At 39.2% G+C, this 13,094-nt stretch overlaps 1 protein-coding gene across 1 annotated transcript; it reads left to right on the top strand.

Moving 5' to 3' along the window:
* Positions 1 to 4,342: 4,342 nt before the first annotated feature.
* Positions 4,343 to 12,782, top strand: LOC143399888 (uncharacterized). Its single transcript, XM_077110227.1, is given in 8 exon segments — positions 4,343 to 4,363; positions 8,387 to 8,513; positions 8,722 to 8,779; positions 9,477 to 9,927; positions 10,012 to 10,654; positions 10,823 to 11,052; positions 11,127 to 11,746; positions 11,997 to 12,782. Coding segments are annotated over 8 exon segments (2,385 nt in total). The 3' UTR covers positions 12,232 to 12,782.
* The last annotated feature ends 312 nt before the right edge of the window (positions 12,783 to 13,094 follow it).

The raw sequence follows: 13,094 nt of genomic DNA, 5'->3' as shown, positions 1-13,094 counted from the left end.
ATCTGTCCAGCCCTTTTTTTCTATTTTTATTTTAAAATTGCTTATTGCTAAGCTACTGAGACTGGCATTGAACTTGTGATCCTCCTGCCTCAGCCCCCTGAGCTTCGGGGATTAAAACCCTATGCCACTGCACCTGGTGAGGTGTCCTTTTCTGACACGAGGTGTTGTCTCCATGGATGTTGCTTCTGGCACTGCCTGAGTACACTTGTTACCTCAATTACAGGGGCAAGAAACAGAAAATGCCCACTGGATATAGTGAGAAGACAACACCAGTTCTGAAAGGCCAGGATTGAATTTTGCTTATCTGATTAAATCCCAAATTTTCAATTCTACAGTGAATTGAAAGGAAATTAATAATCTCTTATAACAATTAATATTAACAATGTTAATATCATAATTATATTTAAAAAGGTCTTTTATAAAATTATATTACATATTGTATACTATATTTATCTTTTATAGGTGTTTCCAGACCTGGGAGGGTGGACCTAAATAGATCCATGCAATTATCCCTTCCGTTAGCTCAGGTGCAGGCCCTGGGAAGAAGCTCAGGCTGGGAAGGGCTGGAGCTGGAAACCATCTCTTGGGTTCCATTCAGCCAGGAGGGAGGTTTTCTTCTGCGGTCAGTCAGGGTTCGGGGGCGGGTCCTGGAACACTAGCCAATCAGAGACGGGAGATGGGGTGGGGCTGCACGAACTGTCCAATCGGGAGCGCAGCTGGAAGAGGGCGGAAACCTTCCACTTTTGAACAGCTTCCTTCCTGGAGCCACCATAGTAGGTGTGTCGCATGTGTTGCGAAGAGAACTTCTAAGTGACTGAGCCTAGTCGCTGTGACCTCCGCCCTCTGCGGGCTGAGGCGACCCCCTGGACCCCAGAAGGCGGGGAATGGTGAGTGTGGAGGACGCCGTTCCCTGAAGGGGAGCGGGTCGCGGTGAAGGGGACGGATGAGTCGCTGTGGAGGGACCCGGGCCTCCGGCGGCAGCTGAGGCGACTGCGGTCGGAGTCCGGCGGGGCCCTGGGTCCTGCGCGGCGCTTTGCCGGCCGGAGCGGTCTGTGGGCAGCGCGGCCCCCCAGCCCCGCGTCTCCCCCTCTGTGGTGGCGGCGGGAGGCTCCTCGGGGTCCCCTGGTTACTCCAAGTCTGCAAAACTGGGGAAGCCGGTCCCCAAATCCGCGACTGACCCTCAGCCCCGGGGCTGGTGGGGGCAGGAGGCGGACAGATCTGTAGACCCTCTGCCAGGGCCCCCTGACTGGAAATCAGCGCCCCTGGACACTGATTCAGAAAATGCGATTGAGGGAGGCACAGTTGCATTTAAGAGAACCGCAAAGCAGGGGAGCCCAGCTGTGAGGTCTGCAGACCCCTCGGTGGTTGGCAGAAAGGACTTTTCTTTCAGGAGAGGAGCAAAGGGGAGTACAAAGAAGGTGGCGGATGAAGGGAGGATGGAGGGTGGCAGCATCCTCTTAGATCTAGGACGTTTCACCCTGACGGGAGCCTTGGGTGGGTTTTGTTTTTGTTATCCTCCTTGAACCCGGGGGTCCTTAACCACTCTGCCATATCCCCAGTCCCGCACCCCCACCCCCGCGCGCTTTTTTTTTTACTGAGGATTGATCCCCGGATACTTTCTACTGAGCCACATCCCAGCCCTTTTTATTTTTATTTTGAGACACAATCTCACTAAGTTGCCAAGGCTGGCTTTGAACTTGAGATCCTTCTGCCTCAGCCTCTCGAACCACTAAGAGGTATCTTGTTTTGATTGATTACCTCCGATCTTGAGTGTTTTTCTTAAGTGATCCTTCATTTTCTTTATCAATTTAAAAAATTTTTAAAAATGTGTTCTTATTAGATGATCTTTCATTTTTGTGAAATTGTTCCTCTCTTTTCCATGTTTTTGTTCTGTATCAATAGTGTTGTTTTTATTTGAAATTGATTTTTTGTATTTGATATATAGAGAAATTATAGATTTTTGCATGTTGAAGTCGTGTGTTTTTTACAACCTTGCAAACCCCGGTATTAATTCCAGGAGTTTTTGTTGGTTCTTTGGGATTTGTAGATAGGCGATAATGTCACATGTGAAGATTTATTTTTTATTTGTTTCTTCTCAGTCTCAATCCCTGTTGTTATTATTTCTTATGCTTTCTGTGTACCTATTGATTTGATCCTACTCTTTTGTTGTTTATTTTTATTTTTTTAATTTTTTTTTAGTTGTCAGTGAACCTTTATTTATTTATTTATATATAGTGCTGAGAATTGAACCCAGGGCCTCACACACACTAGGCAAGTGCTCTACCTCTGAGCCATGACTCCAGCCCCTCTTTTGTTGTTTAGCTTGTTGAGGTGATTAATTACATGGGTTGACTTTTTTTTTTTAATCCACATTAACCATTTATTTTATATATTTATATGTGATGCTGATGATCGAACCCAGGGCCTCACACATGCTAGGCGAGCTCTTTTATTGTTGAGCCACAACCTCAGCCCCATGAGTTGATTTTTAAATGTGTGGTCATTCTTAAATAGTTATAGTAGGGGCTGGGGTTGTGGCTCAGTGGGAGATGCTTGCCTAGCATGTGTGAGGCCCTTGGTTTGATTCTTAGCACCATGTTCATATAAATGAAGTAAAGGCTCACTAAGAACTATGTGTTTTTTAAAAATATTTTTAACAATTCCTACTTGGCTTTTGGATCATTTTGTTTATATTATATTTATATAATAGCAAATATAAATTTGCTATTATTTGTTGAGGATTTTTTATTTTATCTTTTTTATTTATTTTTGCAGTGCTGGGGATCAAAGACAGGGCCTTACAAGTGCTAGGCAGGTGCTCTACCACTGAGCTATCCTCAGGCTCTATTGAAGACTTTTTCATCTTTATTTATAAAAACTGTGTTTTCTCTCTCCCTTCCCATGTGCTTGGACTGAAAACCAGGACATTCTGACTGAGCTACACCACAAGTTCTTTCTTTATTTGTTTATTTTGTTGTTTTTTAAAAATACTTTTTTATTTTTTATTTTTGGGGACCAGGGATTGAACTCAGGGGCACTGGACCACTGAGCCACATCCTCAGCCCTATTTTGTATTTTATTTAGAGACAGGGTCTGATTGAGTTGCTCTTTGCCTCACTTTTGCTGAGGCTGGCTTTTAACTTCTGATTCTCCTGCCTCAGCCCCCTAATCCCGCTGGGATTATAGAGGGGTGCCACCACCCCCAGCTTAGTTGTTTCTTATAATGATCAATATTAGCAGCACCCAATGTAAACAATATGCATCCTTAAACCAAAAGCTCCTATTAAGACGTTTACAGTTTTGTCAGTTTTGTCGCAGTAAAAGAAATGGTGTATTTGATTATCATCTACAACATAAACAGTAGGTTTGTGAAAGAGTGGACAGTTTCTAATGGTGCACAAACAGAACTGGGAGCGGGTGGGATGAGATGTTAATGAGGTAGGAGGTGAGAATATGGAGGGGTTAAATCATAGGAAGTGTGAAAGAGGAATCAAAAGAAGCTGGCTGTTAGGAGAAAAGAGAAAATAAAGGTAAAAATAAAAGTACTTGGTGGGCTGGGGATGTGGCTCAAGTGGTAGCATTCTCGCCTGGCATGCGCGGGGCACTGGTTCCATCCTCAGCACCACATAAAAATAAAATAAAGATGTTGTGTCCACTGAAAACTAAAAAATAAATATAAAAAATCTCTCTCTCTCTAAAAAAAAAAAGTACTTGGTTTTACAAATGTTGGGGATGAGAGGGCAGGAAAAGAAAGAAAAAATTTTTTCAAAGGAAAATTGATTGTTTCTGTTGGAGTTCAATATCTTCCCTGCTTCCCTTCTCATCCAATAGGTGGGGTTGTCTGGAGTTGCTAGTATCTCCACCCTCAGGATATTGAAGGTTACTAGGGAGGAAGGGTTAGTCTTAGAGGTGGAACTCCTGGATGAGGGGTATAGCAATTGTCAGGTTCTGTTGGAAGACTGCACCTCAGGAATCTCCTTTGGGGTCCACCCATGGTATGTGGGAGCCTGGTCTTAGGCCCTTATATTGCTTGTGGACCCTACAATTCTTGGTCTCTAATTTAGTCTCTTAACTGTGTCTCCCTCACTCCCTCCCTTTCTACTTCCCAATCAAGAACTTCTCTCTCTAGAGGTGCTGAGGGCTGAGCACTGGGACCTGTGTGCCTGTTTGGAGAGCAGGCAGATCAGGACCAGGCATTGAGAGAGAAGAGCCCACCACATAGCTGCAAGCACTGGGCCTGGATCGTGGCTTGGGGGTTTGGGATTGGGAGACTATAGGTACCTTGATGTTGGGCTTCCAGGCTCAGATTGGTGTCCCAAGGTGGAAGCTGCCTCAATTAAAGATGGTGGTGGTGATAGCAGAGGTAACCCAAGATGATTGAGTTAATTACCAAATACATTGCTTCACATACATATCTTTTGTGGAAAGAGAGCACTTTAAACATAATTCTCTAATGATTTCTCAGAGTACAATCCAATGATCTTACCTCTAGTCATTATAACATATTTCTTAAATTTATTTCTCCTATGTAACTGAAGTTTTGACTCGACCTGATTTCTTGATAGTTAAAAACTGTTTTGGTTTTTTTCCCTCATAAAGTACACAAGGTTGGGTGTTGTTTTCTGCCAGCCTGCAGAACATTTACATTTAAAGTGATTATTGATGTAGTTGGATTAAAACATGGCATATTTGTAAGTACTTTCTGTTTGTTTCACTTTATGTGATCACTGTTCCTATATCTTCTTGCTTCTCTCTAGAGGACTTCTTTTTATAAGGCACACCGAGGAGATACACTGGTGAAAAGTCTCTGAATTTTATTTTTTGTTCTTTTCCTCCTCCAGACTGCATAATTTCAATCATCTAACTTCATCTTAGTTGATTCTTTGTTCTCCTTGCTCCAGGATGCTCTGGAACACCTACAGTGGTGGTTTCATATATGTTGTTACAATGGGAACCTGCAAATTATTATATGTTGTTTTTTTGTTTAGTTGGTTGCTTTTTTGTTTGGTAGTAGAGAGGATTAAAACTTTATCACATAGCTATATCTCCAGCCCTTTTTTACTTTTTGTTTAGCGTTAGGGTCGTGCTGAGTTGCCTACTGATTCAGTGGGATTACAGGAGTGTACCACCTTGCCTAGTGAATGTCTTTGTTGACTAAGTTCAAATTCTGAGGTTTCTCAGAAATGGCTTTTCTCTATTTTTTTTTCCTATTAATAAGCCCTATTTCCCTCTTCTTTATTACTATTATTATACTGGGGACTGAACCCAGGGGAATTTAACCACTGGGCAACATCCCTAGTCTTTTTTTTCTTTCTTGATACCAGGGATTGAATTCAAGGGCACTCAACCACTGAGCCACATCCCCAGCCCTATTTTGTATTTTATTTAGAGACAGAGTCTCACTGAGTTGCTTCGCTGAAGCTGGTTTTGAACTTGCGATCTTCCTGTCTCAGGTTTTCAAGCCACTAGGCTTATAGGTGTGTTCTACTGCACCTGGCCTTTTTTTTTTTTTTTTTTTTAATGTTTTATTTAGAGATAGGAACTTGCTTAGTTGCTTAGATCCTCCCAAGTTGCTGAGGCTGGCTTTCAACTTGCAATTAAAAATAATAATAATTTAAAAAATATTATCCTGCCTCAGATTCCCAAGTGCTTATAATTACAAGCATGTTCCCCTCACCTGCCTCTTCATTATTCTTAGATTTTTGTTGTTGTTATAGATATATGAACATTTGAAGAGTCTAATGGGTATCTGTATTGAATCACAGTCTCTTCTTTCAGTGTTTGAGCAGAAATATTTGATGGGGTTAAATTTGATTTCAGCTCCTGGTTTGAAATTGATGGTAAAATTGAAACTATAGTGTTAGTGGAGTGCATCATTTTATCCTCTATTCAGGTATAAACCTTTGTTGTTTCACTAGGATCTTCAGTAATTATATTTATTTGGCTTTTTCCTCACACATGGACATAGATCTCTTTATGATGTTTTACATTGAGTTAAAATGTTTAGTGTATCTTGTATCATGTATTCATTAATTTTTGTTCTGCATATTAATCATGTGTGTGTTTGTGGCGGTGGGTAGTGGGGATTGAACCCAAGGCCTTGCACATTGCTAGGCAACTGCTCTAAAACTGGCCTACGTCTCCAGCCCTTTTTCCTTTTTCATCAGGGTCTCCCTAAGTTACCCAGGCTTCCCTGGAACTTGGATCCTCTTGCCTCAGCCTCCCAAGTAGCTGTGATTACAGGTGTATGCCATGATGCCTTAGAGCACACCAGTACTTTTTCATGCCATGTATTGCAAAAATTTTTGAACTTTGTTGTTTGCTTTTGCTTTCCTCTACTTTCATAGATTTAAATCACTCCACTTATTTTTTAGAAGTTATTATTATTATTTTTAATTAGGAAACACTATTTTCTATGTTTAAAAGGTATTTGTATTTGTTCAACTATTTTTTTTTTTTGTGATGCTAGAAATTTGAACCCAGGGCCTAGTGTATGCGAGGCAAGCACTCTACCAACTAAGCTATATCCTCAGCCCTTAAAAGCTATTTGTATGGGTTGGAGTTGTAGCTTGGTGATAGAGCAGCACTTGCCCGACATGTGTGAAGCACTGGGTTTGATTCTCAGCACTGCATATAAATGAAAAGCAAAATAAAGATCCATTGACAACTAAATAAAGTTTAAAAAAAAAGGTATTTATGGCTTCTCAAATTATTCCAGTATTGTATTATGGTTTCTTTTTTTTTTTTTTTTAAGAGAGAGTGAGAGAGGAGAGAGAGAGAGAATTTTTTAATATTTATTTTTTAGTTATTGGCAGATACAACATCTTTGTTTTGTATGTGGTGCTGAGGATCGAACCCGGGCTGCACGCATGCCAGGTGAGTGCGCTACTGCTTGAGCCACATCCCCAGCCCCTGTATTATGGATTCAATGTGTGGTTTGAATTTCATGCTTGGAATAGAGAGGAATACATGACATGTCCAGGTAAATAGATACCTTTTGGTCCCTGTCTTGGTTATTAGAAAGATTGGAGTGTTTCCCACAATTGTTCAATGCTGCTGTGTCATGAATCAGTCTTCTGTTCACATATGGGCACATGAGTGCTCTTTTCTTTTTTATCATTTGTTAATCTTTTTGTTAATAGTGTACTTTTCCAAATAGTGTGACTTAAAAATGTTTTGTGTTTATTAGTCAATTGATCACTTTATTATTCCAATGAGTTTAAATATTGTTAGATATTTATTATGCCTAGAAGATTTATAAACTATTTTTTTCCTTTTGTTTCCTCCCTTCATTCATTCCTTTCTTCTTTTTTTTTTTTTTTTTTCGTCCTTTTATTTTGTGGAATGATGATGGAGGCCCTACCCTAATGCACTGAGCTATATCACTATCCCTTTTTAAAAATCTATTTTACTTATTTTTTTACAATTTTGAGACAGGGTCTCACTAAGTCCAAGTCACTGGGATTATAGGCATGTGTCACTACTCCTGGCGTACATTACTTTTTGCTTTCTTAGGAAAAGGTTTTGTTATTGGTATTTTGCAATTTTATAGGTCCATGTGAGAGGTGACATCTTGATGACTCTGAATCTTTCTAAGGACATGTACCTCTTTTTGCCTTATTGTATTAGGTTTTGACATTCTACAAGAAAATTGTTAATGATTACCTACTCATGAATTATCCTTCATGAATCGTATTTATTTTTATTCTGGTTGACATACAGGAACTAACAAACAGGCTTCCAGTGCTGGTCCCTTAGTGCAATCCCAAAGGATGTACTGAATTCCCTAAATAAGGAGTTGTAAAAAAGGTTTTAGATCTGATCTAACAGACCAGTTTACTAGAGATTCATCACCCAGAGTGTATTTGAGAGGCTGATGAGATAGGCATCCTGTGACGAGCAAGTCAGAAAATTGTAAACACATAGAGGACCAACAGGACTTTAATAGTCCACATTTTGTTGGGATAACCTGCTTGAGAATCCCAGTTTCCTCCTTGCAGTTAAGCTACTTAGGTCCATTCCAACAGTAGTTCCCAGATACCAACAAAGTTTTTTCTCAAGCATTTCTAAGAATATGCTGTCTCAGAACAGCTGCTATTAAGTACAGTACATAGTTGGACTTTGTTGTGAGAAGTGCTAGAGACCCACATACAAAGAGAATGGGAGAGACCCAGCAGCACAGCCAGTGTTCCTGTTCTCCCTTTCTCTCTACCAGTAGATGCGATCCAGCATCAGAATTTCAGTGTGAGAGGATGTGAGCCTTGCTGGAGAGTAAGATGGAGTATTGGGAGGACATACTATCATGTGAAATTCTCACACAGTGAGTGCAGGTCTCCAGTGCTGTGTGTCTCACCTTCCTCCTGGGAATACCTGTGGGATATTTCAGGAGCCAGTGACCTTTGAGGATGTGGCTGTGAACTTCACCCTGGAGGAGTGGGCTCTGCTGGATCCTTCCCAGAAGAAGCTCTTCAGAGATGTGATGCAGGAAACCTTCTGGAACCTGACCACTATAGGTAAGGGTGACATAGTTTCCTCACTAAGTCAATCAGAGAACAGATATCACTTGCTTATCAGTTCTGTTCCATGATCTAGAAAGTGGAAAGCCCATATTTTGGTGAATATATTGGCATAGTGACAGTATACATCAGATCAGCAAGACTCTAATAGCTTTTATGCAATGTTGAAATGAGTCATAATGATGTTTCTGGGTCTGCATTTTAGGAAAACAATGGAAAAATCAGGCCATCGATGATCACTACAATTCCAAGGGAAATCTAAGGTAATTGAACTCACTAGAGAAGGCAGTATCCCTCACAAATCTTGGAATAACTTATAAAAAATCATGAAAGGAAGGAAATGATATATGCCAAGGTTCAAGTTGATTTTATCTCTGTCTTAAACAGTGCATATAGGTTGAGCATCCATAATTAGAAAACTCAAAATCCATTATGTTCCAGAATAGGCACCATCTAGAACACTGACTTGATATCATAAGTGACACTTTCTAATAGTGTATTATAAACAAAGTCTGTTCCATACACACATTATTAGAAATGTATGAAATTGGCCTCAAATGGGACCCATTTTGAAGATATCTTTCTATGTATATGCAAATATCACAATATCCAATCTGAATTTTGTTCTATGCTTTTCATATAAGTAGTGCTTAATTGTAACTACTTTCGATAAACATCTTCAAGGTTAACAAAATACTTGGAAAAGAGGTATTAAGAAAACTGAGCTGGGTGGTAGTGCACACCCATAATCCTAGCAACTTGGAAAGATGTGGCAGGAGATCACAAGAGGGAGGCCAGCCTCAACACTTTAGTGAGGCATGAGCAACTTCCTGAGAACTTATCTGAAAAAAAAAAAATTCTTAAAAAGAACTGTAATAAAGCTTACACAGAATAAAACCAATTCTTCTGGTAAATCATTAATAAACAAATCATTCGTATTGTGCTTTTCATTCTTTGCAGAAGTCAAGTGTTAGAGAGACTCTGTGGACAGAAAGAAGATAGTCAATGTGGAAAAATCATCAGCCAGATCATAGATCCTCACATAAACAAGAGAAGTTCTTCTGGAGTAAAACCTAGTGAAGACCATGTGTGTGGAGATGTCCTCATTGCTGATCCATCCCTAGCTGTGCCCCTAACAGTTCACCCTGGACACAAAGCACAAGAGTATCTGGAACATGGAAAGAAGCCATATAAATATAAGGAACATGGGAAAGCCTTCCATGATCCCCAACATTTTCAGAAGCATGAAAGAAGTCACACAGGAGAGAAACCCCATGTGTGTAAGCACTGTGGAAAAGCCTTTAGTTCTACCAGCTACATTAAAATCCATGAACGAATTCACAGTGGAGAGAAACCTTATATATGTAAACAATGTGGAAAATACTTTACTTTTATTGGTTCTCTTCGTAAGCACAAACAAATTCACAGTGAAAAAAAACCTTATGTATGTAAGCAATGTGGAAAAGGCTTTAGAACTTTCTTTTTCTTTAAAATCCATGAACGAATTCACAGTGGAGAAAAACCTTATGTGTGTAAGCAATGTGGAAAAAGCTTTGGTTCTTCTAGTGACATGAAAAGACATGAACAAATTCACAGTAGCAAGAAACCCCATGTGTGTAAGCACTGTGGAAAAGCCTTTAGTTCTTCAAGCTACATTAAAATCCATGAACGAATTCACAGTGGAGAGAAACCTTATATATGTAAGCAGTGTGGAAAATCCTTTACTTTTATCGGTTCTCTTCGTACGCACAAACAAATTCACAGTGAAAAGAAACCTTATGTTTGTAAGCAATGTGGAAAAGGCTTTAGAACTTTCTTTTTCTTTAAAATCCATGAACGAATTCACAGTGGAGAGAAACCTTATATGTGTAAGCAATGTGGAAAAAGTTTTGGTTCTTCTAGTGACATGAAAAGACATGAACAAATTCACAGTGGCAAGAAACCCCATGTGTGTAAGCACTGTGGAAAAGCCTTTAGTTCTTCAAGTTACATTAAAATCCATGAACGAATTCACAGTGGAGAGAAACCTTATATATGTAAACAATGTGGAAAATCCTTTACTTTTCTCAGTTCTCTTCAAATTCACGAACAAATTCACAGTGGAAAGAAATCCTATGTATGTAAGCAATGTGGGAAAGGCTTTAGTACTTCCTTTTTCTTTAAAATCCATGAACGAATTCACAGTGGAGAGAAACCCTATGCTTGTAAGCAGTGTGGAAAAGCCTTTATTTCTTCCAGGTACCTCAAAAGACATGAACAAATTCATAGTGCAGTGAAGCCCTATACATGTAAACAATGTGGGAAAGCTTTCAGTCGTTCAGATTCACTCAGAATACATGAAAAAAAACATACTGGAGAAAAGCTGTATGTATGTAAACAATGTGGAAAAGGCTTTAGTACTTCCAGCCGCCTGAAAACACATGAACAAATTCACAATGAAGAGAAACCCTATACATGTAATGAATGTGGGAAAGCTTTCAGTCATTCTTATTTAGTCAAAAGACATGAAATAATGCACACTGGAGAGAAACCCTAGGTGTGTAAGCAATATGGAAAAGGCTTTGGTTCTTCTAGCCACATGAAAACAATGAACAAATTCATGGTGGACAGAAACCTTATAAATGTAAACAATGTGGGAAAGCCTTTCCTTTTCTCAGTTCCCTTAATATTCATGAACGAATTCACAGTGGAGAGAAACCGTATGTATGTAAGCAATGTGGAAGAGGCTTTAATACTTCTAGCCACATGAAAACACATGAACGAATTCATAGTGGAGAGAAACCTTATAAATGTAAACAGTGTGGGAAATCCTTTCCTTTTCTCAGTTCCCTTCAAATTCATGAGCAAATTCACAGTGGAAAGAAACCCTATATATGTAGGCAATGTGGAAAAGGCTTTAATTCTTCCAGCCACATGAAAAAACATGAACGAATTCACAGTGGTGAGAAACCTTATGTGTGTAAGCAATGTGGAAAAGGCTTTAGTTCTTCTAGTTATATAAAGACCCATGAGTGAATCCACAGTGGAGAGAAACCCTATATATGTAAACAATGTGGGAAATCCTTTACTTTTGTCAGTGCCCTTTGAATGCATGAACAAATTCATAGTGGAAAGAAACCCTACATATGTAAGCAATGTGGAAAAGGCTTTAGTTATTCTTATTACATTACAATCCATGAACAAATTCACAGCGGAGAGAAACCATATACATGTAAACAATGTGGGAAAGTGTTTCATTTCCCCAAATCCTTTTAAATGCATGAAATAACACACAATGGGGAGAAACCCTATGTATGTAAGCAATGTGGAAAAGGCTTTAGTTCTTCTGGCTCTTTTAGAAAACATGAACAAATTCACAGTGAAGAGAAACCCTATACATGTAAACAATGTGGGAAAACACTTCATCTCCCCAGATCCCTTCAAATACATGAAATAACACACAATGGAGAGAAACCTTATGTATGTACGCAATGTGGAAAGCTTTAGTTCTTCCAGCTCCTGTAGAAAACATGAACGAATTCATAGTGGAGAGAAGCCCTATACATGTGAACAATGTGGGAAAGCTTTTCTTCATTCCTGTTTACTCAGAATACATGAAATAAGGCACACTGGAGAAAAACCCTATGTATGCAAGCAATGTGGCAAAGCCTATGGGGAGCCCAGTTCCCTCAGCAAACATAAAAGAAAAGCCTTCAGAAATTCCTGTACCCCCTAAAATACATGAAAGAATGCACACTGGAGAGAAACTGTGTAAAGAAAGCCATGAAGCCTTTACCCCATCCAGTTACCTTCTCAAACACCAAGGGACTCATATTTGAGAGAAACTCCATGAGTGCAAGCAATATGAGAAAGCTTTTACTGTTTACAGTTCCCTTTGATAATATGAAAAACTTCACAGTGAGGAGGAACCTTAATGATGTCAACAACGTGGGAAAGCCTTTATTCTCTGATTCTTTCAAGTACATGAAAGAACACACTGGAAAGTAACCCAGAATACAAAAAAAAAAAATTTAAAAAAATTTTTTTAAATTTAAAAAAAAAATTTTTTTTTTTTTTTAATTTTTTTTAGTTGTAGATAGACCTTTATTTTATTTATTTATATGCAATGCTGAAAATAGAAACCACATGCCAGGCAAGTACATTACCGCTGAGCCCCAACCCCAGCCCAGGAAGTCTTATCATGTGAACTTGTTAGCAGACACGAGAATGCAGTTGCAATGTCTTGTATTATTGCAAAGGATCTGGGGAACTCGTCAAATTGGTTCAGTGTACCTATATAAATGAACACGGTATGCGGTGGAATCTACAATAGAAGAGATTTGCAATGATCTCCATTTGGTTCACATGTAAGAAATCACAGTAAATAAAAACCCTGTGATTGTGAAAAATTCTTAGAAGGGAGTTGTCAGTTGTAACATAGTTTCAGAGGCCTATGAAAATTCCTCCTGTAGCAGAATCCTAAAATGTAATGAGTATGAAGAGCTTGATGCAAAATAATTTCTTTAGAAGTCTCCAGAAAATGTACTACCTGGAGGTTTCCCACAAGTTTTATATTGTGTTCACTAGTAATTTATTCTT

Source organism: Callospermophilus lateralis, chromosome 1 (genome assembly GCF_048772815.1).
Source record: "Callospermophilus lateralis isolate mCalLat2 chromosome 1, mCalLat2.hap1, whole genome shotgun sequence".
NCBI lineage: Eukaryota > Metazoa > Chordata > Mammalia > Rodentia > Sciuridae > Callospermophilus > Callospermophilus lateralis.
The sequence above is the reverse complement of the archived record's forward strand: the minus strand, read 5'-3'. Positions and strand labels throughout refer to the sequence as shown.